At 33.7% G+C, this 19,938-nt stretch overlaps 2 protein-coding genes across 2 annotated transcripts; one reads left to right on the top strand and one right to left on the bottom strand.

The window, feature by feature from the left end:
- Positions 1-2,079: 2,079 nt before the first annotated feature.
- On the bottom strand, positions 2,080-4,572 carry LOC105781303 (cell number regulator 1). Its single transcript, XM_012605838.2, has 4 exons — positions 4,329-4,572; positions 4,161-4,232; positions 2,800-3,012; positions 2,080-2,548 (listed from the first exon to the last, which is right to left on the bottom strand). Exons 1-4 carry the CDS (start codon positions 4,480-4,482, stop codon positions 2,472-2,474), a joined length of 516 nt encoding a protein of 171 aa, XP_012461292.1. The 5' UTR covers positions 4,483-4,572; the 3' UTR covers positions 2,080-2,471.
- A 7,057-nt stretch (positions 4,573-11,629) lies between these two features.
- Positions 11,630-19,472, top strand: LOC105784455 (protein CHROMATIN REMODELING 25). The gene is made up of 21 exons (XM_052626215.1): positions 11,630-11,915; positions 12,179-12,565; positions 12,906-12,992; positions 13,092-13,332; positions 13,408-13,533; positions 13,637-13,693; positions 13,786-13,872; positions 14,615-14,710; positions 14,914-14,964; positions 15,147-15,221; positions 15,315-15,401; positions 15,699-15,790; positions 15,873-16,005; positions 16,579-16,698; positions 16,806-16,919; positions 17,016-17,099; positions 17,196-17,273; positions 17,361-17,419; positions 17,848-18,031; positions 18,111-18,209; positions 18,907-19,472. The coding sequence occupies exons 1-21, from the start codon at positions 11,698-11,700 to the stop codon at positions 19,345-19,347; spliced, it is 2,916 nt and encodes a 971-aa protein (XP_052482175.1). The 5' UTR covers positions 11,630-11,697; the 3' UTR covers positions 19,348-19,472.
- Positions 19,473-19,938: the final 466 nt, after the last annotated feature.

Here is a 19,938-nt window from a genome sequence, read left to right as displayed (position 1 = left end):
CAAAACGGCGTTGTTTTGGGACATGGGTCGACCCAAGTCTGACCCGACCTGGCCTAGGGTCCACGCGTTTTTCAGCAGAGGGGCAAATTGCGCTTTTGGCCCCTCCGCCTTTTAATATATTTTCAATTAAGTTTTCTTCATTTTTTAAATTTACCCCTTTATTTATCTTCAATTCCAATTTCGTCCTGATGGAACGACGCCGTTTAGAGGAGAAGGGAAAATTTCCCTTCCAACCCCTCTGAATTATTAGCGTGTTCAATAAGGTCCTCCGATCTTCAGTTATTTGCAAATTTGGCCCAATTTTTTTATTTTACAATTCAATTTAGTTTTTTTTTCATTAATTAATAATGTAATTATTATTTTCATATGTAATTATTTTCTTTCTTTTTTTATACATATGTATATGCATATATTTATTTCCATGTATATATACGCATATGTTTTTTATTATAATGTAGTTATTATTTAATTTATTTTATATATAATTGTATAAATATATATAGGTACATATTTATTTTTCTTCAAACTAATATTTTTATATTTATATACACCTATTTATTTTCGATAATATATTTATTATTTTTAATCTATATATATATATATATATATTAAAAAACAAATATTCTTTTATATTTATGAACACGTATATATGTTTTTTATTTTCAAAATGCTTAAATACCTACTCATATTTTAACACATATTTTATAATTTATATATATATTTCTATACTCTTCTTTATTTTCACAAATATGTATTTTGTTTATATAAATTTTTATAATCTAAAGTTTATATATAAATTCATGTGTATTCTTCATAGTTTTAATGTATATGTCATGAACCTTTATTCTTTATTTTTTTGTTTATTTATGTTTTCATTAATTTTTTTATCTTACTCGTTTATTTAATAATTTGCATGCCATTAACTTTTTCTCCTTTTGTATATCTGTTTGTTTATTTATTTGTTTATATTATTTCTATGTTATTATCGAATTTATTATTGTTGTAATTGTTATTGTGACATTTATACATACAATATAACATTACATCATCTTTTTACTCGATTTTAAAATAGAACTTTTCAAAATAGGGATAATACTCGTATTTAGGATTTTTCAAGAAAATTGAGCCCTAACGTATTGGGTTCCGATTTTTTTGTAAAATCTAACAATCGGGAATTGCTCCTTAAAATCAAACAAAATAAAACTTATTATCGGGAATTCAATATGTTGTGTCCTAACGTATTGGATGTGACACGTTGATTTCTCGAGATAAATATTTTTTTAAACAAAAATAAAGGAAATATTGAATGTTTGGGATTTTAAGAAATCGTGCCCTAACGTATTGGGCCGCGATTTCTTCATAAATTTTAAACAATTAGATATTTTCTTAAATTTTACGAGTTTTGACTAACTCATCGTGAAGAGAATAAAATGTTGTGCCCTAACGCATTGGGTGTGATATTTTTCTTTTTTCAAAATGAGAAGGTCTTAATAAATAATTTAATTAAGGATTGCATTTTTTTAAACTCTCGACTTCAAGACATTAATTAATCAATTTTAATCAATTTGGTACCAATTTTTGGGCGTTACGAGGGTGCTAATCCTTCCTCGTACGTAACTGACTCCCGAATCCGTTTTTCTAAAACTCGTAGACCAAAGCCATTTTTTTCAGGTGATCCAATCACACCGTAATAAAATATTGGTGGCGACTTCCAATTTTTCCAATTTTAATCGACAACTAATTTTTGTTTTTTTCCAAAAATAAAAAATGGTTTCAACAATATAATAAAAAATTAATTTTTGTAGGCAATTATTAAATGTGCGTTATTTGAGTTGATTTCATTAAGGCTAATTTGAAAATACAAAATAAAATTTTAAAATTTAGAAGAAGATTAAATTAATTAATTTCAATATTATAGTAACAAATCGATTGACGGATAAAATATTTTCAATAATTTTTAAATTTATTTTGATGCTTTGAAATTTAAAAATTAATATTAAAAAATAGAATTTTTGTTAATGAGATAAACAAATACAATTTGTTAACAATAATTGAACACATATACTATAACAAATACAATTTAGGTGACTAAAATAGAAGCGCCATAACAATTGAGTGATAAAATTACAATAATTTCATTTTAAGCAGTAAAAATAAAAGTTACTTAAAAATTAGTTAACAATAATCGAACACATATACTATAACATATCATATGGGAAATACCCATTTTCTGGGTGAAAACATTCAACATGTTTTACCCACACGCATGATTTCTATATCTTTCTGGTTAGCAAATATCATATGGATAATCGAACACAAAAGTCTCCAAACCAAACCCTATACAGCAACAGAGAGAGTTAACCAAAGCACGCACAAACATAGGCATCAAAGGCAGCACAGCTGCGGCAGTTTCAGTGCCTGTTTCTACCATATTCATCGACCGACGGCACACGACTGATACAATCAATCAATCATCTTGTCATTCCAGGGATCACTATCGGCATCATTGCGACCCCACGCTTTTGCCTGTCCATGTTGGCTTCCCAACCTTCGTTCCCAAAAATATAATTTTATCAACTTAATTTATGCTAATAATATGGTGTTGATTTTTGAGAGGTCAAATTCTAGTTTTTGTCCTACTACAGTTGAAGTCGGGGTTTAGTCATTTATGCTTTTTACTATTATAATTTTTAAGAAATAATTTATGTTAAACATTTTAACTGAAGTAGTTAACCATATTTTTTAGACTAAATAATGATATTCATAAAATTAGAGGGGGTTTACGAAAATACGTGTTACCTATCTCCATGTCAAAGCCACGATTTTTGAGCTCTCTGTATTCTTGACATAGAGCCAATGGACAACAGCAGAAGTGAACCAAGCAATCATTACAGGGTTCTTCTTCTAAGTCGTATTGTCCCCTTAGTTTCGAGCGATATAAGAATGAATAAAGACATGCACAACCAGTGAAACCCAGCAACACCCCGTACAGCAACCCCCTTGAAAAACAAGCTGCAAAATGAATAATAAATTAACGTCAAATTTTTTAAACCAGTTGAAATGTGATCAAATTATGGTTTTGGTCCTTTGATCAAACTTAATTTAACCAAAGTAGTTAAGGATATTAATTATTTGAACTAATTATGTAGAATACCAAATTATGCGGAATTAAATTTTAAAGATTAAATTCCAAATGTGAGCATAGTGGAGGGATCAAAAACTAAAATTTGACTATGATATTATAATAACTAAAAAAGCACATTAGCATAGTAGAGGGATCAAACATGTAGTTTGACCATTATATTATAGTGACCAAAAAAGAGGAAAGGAAAGATTGGGGCGTAAATGGGAGGGAACTTATAATCCGAGTACCAAAATGGAATAAAAAAAATCATGATTTAAGCCAAATAGTTTATATATATATATATACGAGAAATTATTTTATGGATCACTTTCACCATATCATTCATGGTCCCTTTTCAATTATTTTAATAAATTTTTTCATGTCATTAATACATAATTGTGATATTTTTTTACCCTAAACTTAGAACCTGAGGTCCTGATTTAGGGTTGAGGTTCAGGGTAAAAAAATTATCAAAATTATGTTTCAATGATATGGAAAAAAATGTTAAAATGACATTAAATAATTGGAAAGGGGCCATGGATGATGTGATAGGAGTGGTCTATAAAATAATACTTAAAATTACCTATAACTCTTTAAAATTCATAAATAAGAGCATAAAATGTGCTTGAGCGCATTCAAAACCCGCATCCTCCTGCACCGACAATATTATCGGTATCAATCAAGTTAAAACTCAATCGATAAGTCAAATAGTTATCACATAAACTATCCCAATAAAAAATGTGTTTTAAAAAAAAAATTACATTAGTATTTTAACCATAATAACGTTATAAAGATATAGATATTAAATTATGTGTTGAAGCTAGAAATTTTATATTGACACAAGACTGAATTATAAAAAAAATGGATAGTCAAAATGCAAATTTTCCACTATATTTACCTACATTTTGAAATGTAAGAAATTACCATTCGGAGGGAGGAGGGGACTGAACCCCAAATTTAAGTACAGTAGAAAGATCAAAACCATAATCTGAATGAAAATCAAGTTAAAGACCATTTCAAAATATGTAAACTTTACATTTGGATCCTCTGCTGACGATCTCAGCTACCTGTCCGAAAGTGATGCAAGGACATACGCAAGTAATCACACCTGAAAAATTCGAAAAATCAAACCAAAGGATTCATCTGAAAATGACAAAAAAAACACAAAAAATGAAGAAGATGGTGAATGTATTTATAAGCTTACAATTTGCAGGGTCATCAAAGCAGTGGCAAAGACCAGTAGTCCAATGTCCAGGTGCATGGTGTAACTGTGTTGGGATAGTATCTGAAGGTGCTGGGGTTGGGATGGGACTTGCATGGCTGTAAGCCGGGTTCCTAATGGTCGGACGATACTGCATGTTAGGATATATAGGCTGTGAATTTTTCTTTTTATATTCTTTTTACTTTTTTGTTGGTTTGATTGTTTTTCTAAGTACTAAAACAGAGGATTATATCGCAGGTTCTTCCATTTATATATATATATATATATATATATATATATATAACTATAAAGTGGGAAGCTTTGTGGGTATCTCTTGCCTTGCGATGTAAATCTAAGTTGATTATTTAAGCATTGATTCTGTTTGCGTTTGATGCAAGCTGTTAGCAAGAAAAGCATCAACAATGTTCAAAAAGTGACCAACACTTGTGAACTTAATAACAGGAGAATGCCAGCAACTCAGGCTAGGATAACAGTTAGAGGTATTAATATATCGTATCAATTAAATCTTTTGTTAGATCGAAATCTAAATTTTATTGTTTCAATTTATAGTATGTATAAAAAAAAAGAGGGGAGCTTTCTTCGATTCCAAAAGGATCATGCAACACATGTTGGGAATATAACATGAGATGGATGGATAGAAACCAAACAATAAATATTTTTAGAGGTAGACTGAAGTTAGATTTAAAAAAAAAAAATTAAGTTTGAGTTCAATTTGGCCTGATTCAACTAGTCCAAAAGATATGAGTTTCTTTAAATTTCAAATTACGTCTGGTGAGACACTTGAAGTACTTTTTTTGCCCAATTGCACTATTGCTAAGCTGTTTGGATCACATGCTTTTAAGTCCAACCAAACCTCTTTCATCACACTAGACCTGTTCTTTTTAGTTATAATTCTTTTCCCCAATGAATTTTCATAAATACCAATCATTTTATACCCTGTACTTAGGGAAAGAGGATGAGGTCCCAAGTAGAGGCTACGTTTGGCGTGTGCAACATTCTGGTCGAGGTTGTTGGCTAGTGTCTGAGTGTAACCACCCTAACGTGGCCTAAACGATAGATAAACCCAAGCCAAATAGGTCACATTACTCACCGAAGTGGTCTTGTCTTTTCTTTTTTTCTTTCAAATCTAATCTCAATTCTAAACTTATTTTGTAAAAGTGAATATCTCATATTAATCTATTAAAAACTAACATTAACTTAGCAGCGGAAAATTAATCAATAATCTTTATATAATAAATTAACCACATTCTAAAATCATTGCCAATAAATAATATGAAGTATGAACCATTCCATCTATATAAATACCTATAAAAAACATGCATCCTAATTAATGTTTAAAAGTAATTGTCCCATACCACGGTTTTTTTAATAAAATAAAACAATAATCGTAATAATAATTTATTAGCTTAACATGTCAAGTTCGCGTCTAATCCGTTGAGTTATCTGAAAAGATGGAAGATAAGGGAGTGAGCTTAACATGCTCAGTGGGAGACCCTTTACAATAAATCCAATCAATATTCGAACATGCATGTCAATCATAATAATTATACTTACATAAAAATCCTAACAATTAGATAATTCAGTGTTCATTACTCAAGATTAGCATAACAATCAACATACTAACAAATTTAATGGTGTAACATAATTATGCACACTTATCAATTCAGACGCTCCATCATGTTTTTTCTCATGTGAATGCAAAGTATGTTCATGCAATAGCCGTATAACGTATCATATGGCATTCGAAAATCCTACCCTGGACCACTAGCTCTCCAAATAGGGAGTTCCCTAGAACCCCCTCTACCTTTTCACTCCGCTTATACATATAAATGTAGGCAAGCTGCCATATGGTTGAGGATCCACAATTCCTCGCAAATGAAAGCTGTCAGAGAAAATCTTGGATGCTCCGTAGATATAGTCGTAATTGGAATATGCTAATCTGTGAATACACAGCGGACGAATATATAACATATATGCAACATAAATTGTCATACCTTCCACCTTTCATAATTCCCCCCATGCATATACAAACAATTAGATCTTATAGTTCGATTGTTCAGTGATTGTTCAAAATTTCATCTTATAACAGAAACATATTGATGAGCGAAGCATTTGCTCGATATATACATAACATTTAGTTTAAACACAGTCATACATGGATTAGAATAGTCATTCCTTAAGCAATCATATATCTTTGATAATCATGAGTATAAACGTAGTCAATCATGGATTAAAATAATCATTCCCAAGCAATCATATTCCATCGGTAATTATGAACATAACATTATCAATCACAGATTTAAATGATCATACTTAAGCAATCATGTTCTATCAATAATCATGAAATTATTCACGAATTTATGTCGATAATCATAAACATATAAATCATAAAATCATTCATCCATGCATTTATCTATTCTATCCTAATCCGAGACCTAATTGTATAATCTAGTTCTCTAGATTCCATTAAAAACCTATCCAGGAATTGAATTGCATAAAATAAGTAAAAATTAGGCAAAACTGTAATTTTTAGGTTTCAAGGCCACATAGCCGTGTGTCCAGCCCATGTGCAAAATGAAGAGGTGCAGGTGTAAGAGCCACACGACCATGTGTGAGCCTCCAGGTCGTTTGTGATGGATCCACACGACTGTGCATTCAATCGTGTGCGGGGCCCTAGCCTGTGTGCGCGTGAATGGGGAAGGGTGCAAGAGTGTGCCGTGTGTCCAGGCTGTGTGCGAAGCACAAATGCAAAGGGGAAACCGGGGACACGGCCGTGTGTCCTACATGGGCGGGCCACGCGCCAGTGTGGTAGATCGTTTGTACCTGGGTAGTTTCGATCCAATCACCAACCTGACTTTTCTAAGACTTCAAGCAACTCCCATACGTTCAAGTTCGATCCAATCACCTACAAGGGTCTTTCAATTGACAGAATACAAGAATTAAGAGCGGGTTTTCAATATTTGTGGAGATTTTCGGCAAAACGTTTAAGGATTTTTAATCAGATTGAAAAATTTATCAAAACACGATATTTTCCAAAATTGAAATATCCTAGTTGACAGAGAATGAGATACTTACTGATCTTGATAGAAATTCAACAATCTAATGACAAGGGTTTCAACAATTTGAAGAAGAACAATTGATGAGGACTTGATTGAATTTTCAAAGACTTTAAAAAATATTTTTCAACAAAACTTAAGGGCTTAAAAGAGTTTTGAAACAGATAATTTTGAGAGAAAACTAGGCTACAAATAGAGAGAGTTAGGGTTTTAATTTGATAAAATAACAAATAGGGAATTTTAGTATAATTAAGAAAGGATTTGGGGAGTTTGAGGGCTAATGGGCAAATAGCCCATTTGTCTAAAAATCATCAAAAATTAAGATAGGCTAATGTGGATAGAATTTTAAATGTGAGGGAGAACTTTTAACCACTGGGCTAATGCCTACTTTTATGTATAAAACACATACAAATAAATACATAAACCATATTTCCTAGAATCTACATGTACAAAAATTTTTAAAAAGATAAAATCAAAATTTTAAGACTTGAGCCAAAGTTCTCAAGACTTCCTACTAGGCTTCTTACTAATAATGCTATGTTTTAATTCTTATTTATTGTAAGTGTCGAAACCGTTTTTTGAAAACAAAAATTTTTAGTTTCGACTTAAAAATAAAAACTGGAGTCGCCACCGATCCTTTATTAAGGTGTGATCGGCGCACCTTAAAAATAATTTTGGTCTGCGAAATTTGAGAAAACAGGTTCGGGAGTCAGTTACGCACGAGGAAGGATTAGTACCCTCGTAACGCCCAAAATTGGTACCAAATTGATTTTATTTATGCCTTGGTGTCGAAAACTTGAAAAGATTTTAAAATGAAACTTTTTATTTCATGAATGAATTAAAACGATAAGACATTCTTATTTCAAATAAATAAAACATCACGCCCAGTGAGTTAGGACACAATGTTTTTAAATCCTCAAAATACCCGAATATTGCCTTTTGCTTTTGAAAATTCTTATTTCGAGAAGAAAATGTCATGACCAGTAAGTTAGGACCCAACAGTTTTGAATTCCCGAGAATAAGCTTTTATTTAAAATTTGCGAATTTATTGCAAAACAAATACTTAGCTTTCTAAATTCGTCGAAAAATAACCGCAATCCAGTAAGTTAGGACACGATCTTTCTCGAGAATCATGAATGCCAAATATTTTGAAAATTCATAAAATATGATGATTTTCATGCTTTAATGAAAGCATACATTTTCTTTACAAGCAAGATAAAATGTTAATACACAACATGAAACACATACTTTAATTTAAATTATAAATGTGTATGTATTTACAAAATATAAATGTATGGGTATATCATGAAAATATGTGTGTATGTAAATATATGTATATATGTACAATATACATATAAAATAATAGAATGTGTAAAAAAATGTTTACAATGATTTTTTAAAACGTGTACATAAATATATTTAAAAAATATGAGAAATATTACATAAAAATAAAAAATGGACTAAACGTACATACTTATTCATAACAAAATATAAAGAATACATATATTTTAAAAAATGTCCGTATGTGCCAAATTCATGCATGGCTTTATAAAAGTTTAAATATGTATATATATATTATAAGAATGCATGTATATATTAAAATGTAGAAAAAGTATATTTACAACAATTTTCAGATAGTGTACGTGCACATATATATGCATAAAACTATGAAAATAAATAATAGCAAAATATGTAACATATGTATATAAAATGCATATGCGTATATAGGTAAATATAATAATAATAAATAATACAATAATAACGATCTAAAAAAAAAAGTCAAAAGAGAGGAAAAAAAACAAAAGAATGCAATTAAAACGGAATGAAGGACCAAATTGTGAAGCACGCCTTATATTCGGGGGGTTAGAATGGAAATAACCCGCCTCCTAAAACGGTGCGTAGCAATCGTGGACCAATATGCAATTGCATAAAATGCACAGCAAAATTTAAAAGAAATAGGAAATGTAATTTAAATGCGCTGCAAAAACAAAGGGACTGATTGCGCAAATTGACCATTGAAATAAAACACGCGGATCCTGAGAAAACGGGTCAGGTTGTCGGGTTTCGGCCTATACGACGCCGTTTTGAGGCCACTGAAGCAGGCCTTAAACGGCGTCGTTTCACAGCCATTATAAAAACCAAATTTCCCTAAAAAAACTTCATTTTTCTCTTTGATTTTTTTTAAAAAAATAGCAGAGAAACCCTCTGCTAGGGTTTCTTTCGCGCCGCCGCCGCCGCCTCTGGAGATGGAGCCTCCAACTCCGATGACGACGAAGTGAAGGTCCTCCGATTACTCAACGCCGGTAAGTCTTTTTTCTCTCCCTCTTCATTTATTTGTTTTAAAAAACAAAGAAGAACATAAAAAAACAGTAAAAGTAAAAAGAAAAACAAAATAATCACCTTCAAAGAAACCTTTTGTTTTTTTCTGATTTTCTTTTTATTTTCCTTAATTTCGTCGGTACAAAATTTGTCTCCCCCCCCACTTTTACAGATTTCCCATCGGTTTTTATAACCGAAAAATAAACAAATCAAAATCCTGTAAAAATAAAAAAAAAACTCCTTATTTTTTGTTATTGTTGCGCTTGCTTTGGTGTTTGTTCCGCTTTTCTCGCAGGTACGCAAGTCGTGGAGGAGGCTCACATGCGCGGAGGATCGTGCTGCGACATTCACGGCGGCGTGCAAGGGCGAAATGGCTGCGGCGGCTACCAAGGGATATGCGGCTAGGGTTTTGCTAGTGGTTTAATTATTTTTAGTGTTAGGGTTTGTTATTGGGCTTGTGATTATTGATAATATTGGGCCGTGTAAGTGGACCCTTTATTTGGGTTCATTGTTTTTTACATGTGGGCCCGGGCAGAAGAAATTGGGTATTACAGTAAGAATTCTAGCCCTTAAATTTTGGGATAGTACACTGAGAGAGTGGTACAACAGGTTGAGTCGAAAGAGATGATGGGTTCCTATTTGGTTTGAAGGAAGCTCAGGGTTGGTAGGGTTTGCTGGGTTAAATAGGTTGATGGGATTCGCTTGGTTGATAGGAGCATTAATTGAAGAAGCAATGGTACAATTCATACTCACTACACTAATTGTTGATACAAGTGTTCATTAAGGGAGGAGATAAGGAGGCGATGGTGGTGTGGTGGTAACAAGAAGGCCAATTCACCTAAATAGGTATAGAGTCGAAGTAATAAAGTAAGACAGGTAGCTCGAGAGGTAAGGGAGATTGAGGGTGGGTTTGGATGGGCGATTGGGTGCGTGCGGTGCGTTTAGTTTACTTTTTGTCTCACGCTACAGTGTCTAATCTCACCGGCACCGCTGTTTTTACACTAACCGCAGGTAAACGCATTGCCCATCCAAACTCACCCTGAATCAATCCAAATATGCAGAATTTGGTTTGGTCTTTTTAGAATTGATGATATTTGAACCGAATTGAATAGTCGATCAGACTGAATGGATCGATAATCGGTCGAGGTGTTTATCTGAAGAATGATATCTGATCAATTGAACTGTGAATTGATGTGAACAAATTTAATCAATAAGTGATTCAAATTTTTATTTTTCATAAAATTTTAATAAAATCGGTCGAACTGAAAAATAATGACCTAATCAGCTTCACTACCCATTCGGTTCTAAAAACATTGTTTAGAACCGTAACACCCCAAAGTAATTGTACATTATTTCTAGAATCGATCCAAAACGTTATCTCTCCATACGGGTTCGGGTAGACTGTCCATGGGTCGCGGCTGACCGACATGACCCCTAGAAATATGGGAGGTTCGGGTAAAAATATAGGCCCGAAATATGGGCTTGGGCAAAAAAATGAGGCTGTTAAAAAATGGGTGGGCTCAAGCTCAACTTTTTGGCCCAAGCTACCCTACCAATATAATAAATATATATTTTTTAATTTTAATTTTAAAATACTTTAAAAATATTTTTTTATTATTAAAATATTTTTTTTGTGTTTATTAAAAATCGGGCCGGGCCGGGCTCGGGCTTAATCTTTTTTTTTCCGGGCCGGGCATGGGCAAAATTTCAGGCCCATATTTTGGGCCGGGCCAAAATTTTTTCCGAGCCCAGCCCAAACCCGGCCCATGGACAAGTCTAGTTCGGGGTTATGAAGCAAAATCCAACCCATAGAGTCACCAAAGCCTAGTCGGGTAGCCGTCTCGCACCCCACCCATTTCCTCTAATATTTCCATATCCCAAGTCCAACATTATTTTCAATTCCATTTTATTTTACCGCCAAATATTCTGATTTTCAAAAATCTTCTTCTCTCCCCACTCCACACTCACCGCCCAAAATGGCGAGAGAACGACTGTCCACGTCATCAACGGATGAAGATGAAGACGAAGAAATTTCCTCCGGTTCCGATTCCAGCGATTCAAGCGGCGAATTTGCCGTTGATTGCTCAGAAGTAGAAGAAGGAGAAGAAAACGACGATGACGGTGGAGAATCCCCCGCGCACCATCCATCGTCCGATGGAGATCTCAAATCTAAGAACGTCGATGCTTTGTTGAGGTGTGCTTTTCGTTTAAAAAATTCAATACGTAATTAAAAAGAAAAACCGAAGAACTTAAGCGACCGGAGACTTTTCATTTAAGCTAATCTAAGATGGTTTCCTTTAAGTTTGAACTGGAAATACTGCAGATTCAATTGGTTATTGTTTATGCAAGAATTATTTTATTGTTATGTTTTGTGTCTTGGAATATCGATCGTAGTGAAATATATTTGATGGGATTTTTTTTGTTAGTTTATTGAAATATATGGTAATGGTTTATTAGGGGCAACCTTGTTGTAAGAAGACAATCGCTGCTTCCACGAGTTCTTTCAGTGACAGAAGGAGCTGCAGTTTGTAGGAAACCGTTTAAGCCCCCATGTTCTTATGGCTATAGTAACGGGAAAGAAAATCTTGCACGTCGTCTTTGGGCTCGGAAGCGGTTTGTTCCTTGGGGCTCTTTGACGCCAGCATTAGTTGCAATAGCCAAACCTCTAGGTATAGCTAGACCAGAATCAGATGAGGCTGATATTGTGGAGGAAATTGTGACTCTGCCGCCAGGTGTTGAGCCTTTGGTTTTATGGCAACCTGAACAATTCGAAGATGGACCCATCGAAGTAGTGCCCATAGAAGTGGATCCGTTGCTAGTTCGTTTCCTTCGACCCCATCAAAGGTATTATTCATCAATCATCAGTCTCAACCCTGCAATTCGGTTTTGGTATTTGCAGGCTAGAGCTTTATTTACATAGCTGCATGTGTTTTTATATGTAAATCTTGTCTGGGTGCATGTGCCAGTAAATGCAATTGCACAGATGATCATGTTCTGTTTGAAACTGTAGTAGTTAAAGCCCACCGAATATCGATTTTATTTGAATATGGTATAGGTCATTGACAATGCATTATATTTAGAATGAGCGTGTTATCATTTATAGAATTCTGTAATTTGGTTGTAGGTTTTATCTTCTTCTAATTTATTTTAAGGGAGACATTAGATTTTTCCCTTTATAATGCAGAGAAGGAGTTCAGTTCATGTTTGGATGTGTATCCGGGTTGTATAGTGCTGCTAATATAAACGGATGCATTCTTGCTGATGATATGGGGTAAATATCTTATCCCTTCAGGGAAATCCCTTCATACTGAGTTTATGACTTCAGTTATCGTGCTATTGGTTTTATTTACATATCCTTCGATATTGCCAGTTTGGGAAAGACATTGCAGTCAATCACTTTACTATATACTCTTCTTCGTCAAGGGTTTGATGGGAAGCCGATGGTTAAGAAGGCCATAATTGTCACCCCCACCAGTCTTGTCAGTAACTGGGAGGCAGAAATCAAGAAGTGGGTTGGACAGAGAGTTCAACTTATAGCTCTCTGTGAAAGCAGCAGAGATGACGTTGTCTCTGGAATTGACAGCTTCACAAGTCCCCGTAGCTTGTTGCAGGTAATTTTTGCACTTCGTAATTTGGTAGTGCATTATTTTCGAAATTTTTTTATCAATTTAATCAATGGTTTCCAGGTATTGATTGTTTCATATGAGACATTTAGAATGCATTCATCAAAATTTTGCCACAGTGAAGCTTGTGATCTTCTTATTTGTGATGAGGCTCACAGGCTGAAAAATGACCAGACAATAACAAACAGGGTATGTTTCTAAAGAAACTCTTTCTCATCTGTTTGTTCTGTGGTAGTAGTCATTCCTTTTGTTGGTTTTTCTGAAAATTTCCATAAACATGTCCATGTTCTAGGCATTGGCTGCTCTCTCTTGTAAACGTCGGATTTTGTTATCTGGAACCCCCATGCAGGTAACAGTCATTTCTATATGATTCATGATATGCTTGATGAATGCTGTTTGTCTTCTTAACATATTGTTTTCCGTCCTTTTCTATCCAAACAGAATGATCTTGAAGAGTTCTTTGCCATGGTGAACTTCACAAATCCAGGGATTTTGGGGGATGTTGCATTCTTTCGTCGTTACTACGAGGTCTGTTGATCACTTAGTATTGTAGTTTCAGAGATTAAATAAATGCAAAAATTACATGTAAATGCTTGTACCTCTTTGAGTTCCACAGCTCCATATGTTAGTTACCCTTAAAAGTCACATACAATTTTGACTTTAAAATTTGTAGTGCATATCCCTTCTCTGTTTCTGCCACCCTGGTCTGCTAAAAAACTATGAGAAAGGATTTGCCCTTGAACTGGGTAAAGCTTACATACATGCTGTTATTTGTGTTGCATCAGTAAATATACCTTGCATATCCAAATAGCTGTTTGATCCCCTTTCTACCATAGTAAGCATTCTTTTTTCCCTGGACTCTTTACATTGTGTGTCTAAAGGCCAGTTGCTTATGGGCAGTTAAATTCTTTGCAATTGATTTGCTTAAGGTCTAGAATTCAAGTTTATGTAGATAACCTTATAGGCTTTTGTTGTCATGCAGTAGAAAATATATATAGTCAAGTTGGTTTCCTAATCTGTGAAGGATAATAGTATCATGGTGGAAACCATCATAGTGTATTGTTAAATTCCTCTAAATAAATTTTAATTAGAGAAGTTAGGAATGTATGCTACAGTTGCACTAGAAGAATATGCTTTCCTTGGACCTTCTATAACTAAGTTGTATTTCTGGTGACTAATTATTCCTGCTGTTTCTTTTTGCTTTGTCTTTTCCACTCTAACAACACTTGCTTGTTTCTTATATATACTGTCCTGCCTACAAATAATGAAGACACCAATAATTTGTGGAAGAGAACCAACTTCTAGTGAAGAAGAGAAGAAGTTAGCTGCAGAACGTTCTTCAGAATTAAGTGCAATAGTGAATCAGGTAATCTTGGTTTACTATTGTTACTTTTAGCAAGAATTAAAAGTTTCTTGAGGATTATATCTACATTCTCTTTGGTATTTGAACTTTATAGAGCAGTTGCTCACTTCCTGAAATACATATCCTTTCGTGTTGACATGGCTGTAATTCTTTTGAATAACCACTTCCAGTGTTTTTCAAATTGACTGAAAGTTAAGTGATTGCAGTTCATATTGAGGAGGACTAATGCATTGCTATCAAATCATCTGCCTCCAAAGGTATGGGTCTCATATTGAATTACATCTTACTTCTTTTATATATTGTCATCTTCTTAAACTCTTTTTGCAAAATTATCTTTTACTAAAGGCTTATAATATTAAAATAGAGGTTAGTGACTAGACTAAATATTTAATGGATTATCTGTTTTTTTTTCCTTCTGGACATTTTGTTCTTCTTGCAGATTGTTGAAGTAGTATGCTGCAAGTTGACTCCTCTTCAGTCTGAGTTGTACAACCATTTTATACAATCAAAAAATGTTGGTTGATTTGTTATTGCTTTACAATGGACCACCAAAAGATTACTCTCTGTAGACCAAACGTAATTGTTTTCTTGTCCCTCTCGAATTCAGGTTAAAAAAGTCATCACTGAAGAAACAAAGCAAACAAAGATTTTGGCTTATATTACAGCTCTTAAGAAGCTCTGCAATCATCCGAAGGTACCATAGTTTGAGGGAAAAACATATTTCTTGACATGATTCTTAGTTTATGATGAGTTTTATGTACTTATTGAACTTAGTGGTGGAAAAGGATTAATCTGTTATTTGTGTGCTGTCAGTTTTCCATTCCCTATCTAGCATAATGTCCTTTTTTTACATTCAGCATTTCAAAATTAACCGGGTGTGCTGGCCTTTGTGTTATCTGACTTGTATTGTTTACCTTTCTACTTGATTTCTCTTCTTTTACTAATTTTAAGGAATTTACCATGTTCTCATGGATGATATTTCTCTATGTAGCTCATTTATGATACCATAAAAAGTGGAAGTCCGGGAACTACTGGTTTTGAGGACTGTATGCGGTTTTTCCCACCAGAGATGTTCTCAGGAAGGCAGGCTTCTCATTATCTGATATACTTATGCTTTATGTTAACCATCTGAAATCTCAGAAGACTTTGTTTGTTCTTTTATTAGATCGGGATCATGGACTGGTGGTGATGGGGCTTGGGTTGAACTATCTGGGAAAATGCATGTATTAGCTCGATTGCTGGCTCATTTACGTCAGAGAACCGATGATCGCATTGTTCTTGTTTCAAACTATACACAGGTCAGTTTAAATGGTTAACAAGTTGTTATAGAAAATTATCATAATTGTTTCATGTTTCCGGTCAGAATGTTCTCAAATTTAACTATCTTAGGTTGTTTCAATAACCATTTCAGCTAAATAAACTACAATAAAAATATCAACTGAAGTATCTGGTAATGGGACAAAATGTAGTTAAAGAAGCAAAACCAAAAGGTGGCTGCACTTGCAGGCTACTGTTCTGATCAATGTGAATTTAAAAGCAATTACAACCTGGTGTAGGAATTAGGAATTGGGAGATGATTGCATGTCATGATATATATGCTGCTCAGTGATAACAGTCACATTTCTCTATTCATATTATAGGAGATTATCATAAATATTTGATAGCGAAAGGTACTGCTTATTTTTAACTGTCTTTCAAGGATAGAAACAACATGTTCATGGTGGACATTAGATAGACCTCTTCTTTAGTCATGGACCTCTTCTTTTCCTACTCTAACTTGTATCATTGTTTATATTTAGCATTAGATAGATCCCTTGGGATAAATCACTATCTATTACAATTTTTGTGAAACCGAATTTATTCTGCATCAGACACTGGACCTATTTGCTCAATTGTGTCGAGAAAGAAGATATCCATACTTGAGGCTTGACGGAACCACATCGATTAGCAAAAGGCAGAAACTAGTTAATCGCTTTAATGACTCAACCAAGGTATAAAATTTCTTTACGTGAATAAATTTGTGGATTAGGATTCTCTAGATCATAATTTCTCTGGAGGCTTTATCAGTGATAATCCAGAATGATTTGACATTTTGCAGGATGAGTTTGTGTTCCTATTAAGTAGCAAGGCAGGTGGCTGTGGTCTCAATTTGATTGGTGGTAATCGACTGGTCTTGTTTGACCCTGATTGGAACCCAGCTAACGATAAGCAAGTAATATCTTGTCTGAGCTCCAATTATTTCTGTCATTGATAAAGTGGGCACTTGCCGTGTGAACCAATATTCTGACCCTTTGCTAACATAACTTAGGCTGCTGCAAGGGTTTGGAGAGATGGGCAGAAAAAAAGAGTTTATATTTACAGATTCCTAAGTACTGGAACAATTGAAGAAAAGGTTTTGATGTGATTTGAACTCAATATAAATCAGTCTTTTTGTATGAAAGTTGCCAATAGATAGTTGTAATGAGAGAGCATATTTATATTTCTGTAGGTGTACCAGCGGCAAATGTCAAAGGAAGGGCTGCAAAAAGTTATCCAGCAGGAGCAAGTAGACAGCGTTAAGGGACAGGTTCCTATTTGCCAATTTTTATGTGTGTTCCATTGAAGCTTGCTTTTAGTTCATCATATGACAACTGCTCGAGACTTTGAGTTGCAGGGAAACGTTTTCTCAACGGAAGATTTACGTGACCTTTTCACATTTTATGATAATGTGAGGTAGTGTATTTTTCTAAGTTACAGCATACTCTTATATGTCTTCTCTAAAAGAATGATACATGCATTACATAATATCATCTGTTTATTCAGTAGATTTACAAGTAACATCTCCTCTAGAGCACATCTGAGATTGTGAGGTTACACAAAACCGTAGGCGTATCCTTATCAGACAACGTGAATTCACAGCATAAGCTCCTGTAAACCTCTAATTCTGCAACAAGACTTGACATTATCTCAGACTATAAAGTCCCTTTTTCTTGTCTTTTCAAGCAAGCCACATTTATGCTATTTCACTTGTATATTGCTATGCTGGAAATTCCAGTTCACTCTATTTTCAATCATTGCTTCAAATTTATCTTAGCTAGAGCAGTTTGCAGTTCATCTTCATGTTTGTGTGACATGAATCTTTTATCTCACCAACTACGCAGGTCTGAAATTCATGAAAAGATGAACTGCAATCGGTGTAAAAATGATGGGTCTGAGAACATAGGAGAGCAGGAGAGATGTGAATCAGAAAATGGAAGCTCTGGATCAGATCAAGAGGTTTCTGACATAGGTGGATTTGCAGGAATAGCTGGATGTCTGGATAAGTTAAAGAGCTCAGAAAAACAGGTGTGGCTATTATTAAGGGAATATATTACTTGTGCCTCTCGTTTCCTATTGTTTATCTTCTCTTTGGGATTGTTTTCAGGTGGGGAGTCCCTTAGAAGAGGATTTAATTAGCTGGGGGCATCATTTTCACTCAGAATCAGTACCTGATGCTATTCTCCAAGCTTCAGCTGGCGGTGAGGTAATGCCAATATTTATGCTACTTTGTATCATACAATCGTAAAGCCGCCCTATAATTCTTTGCTAGTTAATGATCTTGACCTTATGTAGAACAAACTTCCTCCACTGGAATTTATCATCAAGCATGGATTTAAAAATTGGACCGGATTGACTGATTCAACTGGTTAGAATGGAAACCAATCCATCTAGTTCAATTACATAAGTTGAACAAATATATATATAGAGAGAGAGAGAGAGAGAGAGAGAGAGAGAGAATCAGCTGGAATTGGAAAAAGAACCGGGAACTAGAATCCAAAAAAGCCAATTAAAAACTGGTAAACAAGGCTTTTTGTTTATTTATTAATTTTGAATTTTTAACAAAAAATTGGGCATTTTGTTATGTTCTGGTTCATTTTATCTTGGTTTTTGTAAATGTATATCTATTTTATTCCTGATTTCTTAAAATTTTGCTTATTATCTAATGGAAATTTCAACTATCATTAATTTGGGTTTTTAAAAATTTCAAGATTATTGAATTGTCTAATTGAATTGGTTGAACCTGTTCGATCTTTAATTTTGTTTTTCCATGTTGTGACTGATATTCTTGCCTTACTCATATCCGGACATGGTTACGAGGATATAATACATCTACCTGTATTTAACTCTCACATTTGAGCGTGAGTAGGACAAGCACTAAGCTATATAAACATATATTGCAGGTAACATTTGTTTTCACCAATCAAGTAGATGGGAAGCTTGTTCCTATTGAATCAAAGGTAAACCCAAGGATGCAGGAAAGGGAGGGCGGTAAAAGCCAGAACATTGGAAAGGTTAGTCACATGATACAAACAGAACGCAATAAAATCCAGAATTCCGTGAAGCAAAACCTGGATTATAGGTCAAAATTTTTATCCAAACATCACAAACTACTAAATTCTGTTTCTTCCAATAGAAATTCTTTGATGATACCACCACCACCACCACCACCACCACCACCACCACCACCACCACCACCACCACCATCATCATCATCTACTTCACCCATCCCTTTACAAGGTGCACTTCATAAGACCATATCTAGTGGACCTTCTCTTGGAATTCAATTACCTCTTAAAAGATCTTCTCGTGCTTCTGTACAACATGATGATGATTTTCAATAAAGAGTTTTTGGCAACATGCTTTTGTTGGTTTTTTTTTTTATAGAAAAAATAAACATGAAAATAATGTAATGAACATGATATGATATGTTTAAATGCAATTAATACAGGTTATTTTTAAAGAAATACATGCTAAGCTCATTTCGTGTATTTATGTTTACGATTTTGATATATGAATTTTGTTGTGTTTAATTTACACGATTAAAATACAAAACAATATGTAAATATATAAATTGCTAGATTTTTTTAAAAAAGTAGCCAATTTATAGATAGTGTAGAAATGGCAAATTGTCATTTGATAAATCAATTGTTTCTAGTTAAAGTTTCATTCTAAAAGAACATTTAAGAAAAAATATTTGATTTCAAATTTAATCGAATTTTGTGGAAAAAATGCTATGAGTAAATAGAGAAGAGAACTTGTTGTAAGATAAGTTACACCAAAGCACTTAAAAATAACACCATGTTATGATATTTAGGCGTATTATTAAACATGACTTTTTATCCAAATAATATAAAAAAATAAAATATATACTAAAATAGGATAATGGTCTTGATATTTGTTGATGTAGGCAAATTGAATAGTGTAAAATTGGT

Source organism: Gossypium raimondii, chromosome 13 (genome assembly GCF_025698545.1).
Source record: "Gossypium raimondii isolate GPD5lz chromosome 13, ASM2569854v1, whole genome shotgun sequence".
Lineage (NCBI taxonomy): Eukaryota > Viridiplantae > Streptophyta > Magnoliopsida > Malvales > Malvaceae > Gossypium > Gossypium raimondii.
Note: the sequence above shows the minus strand (reverse complement) of the source record. Positions and strands in the feature narration are given on the sequence as shown.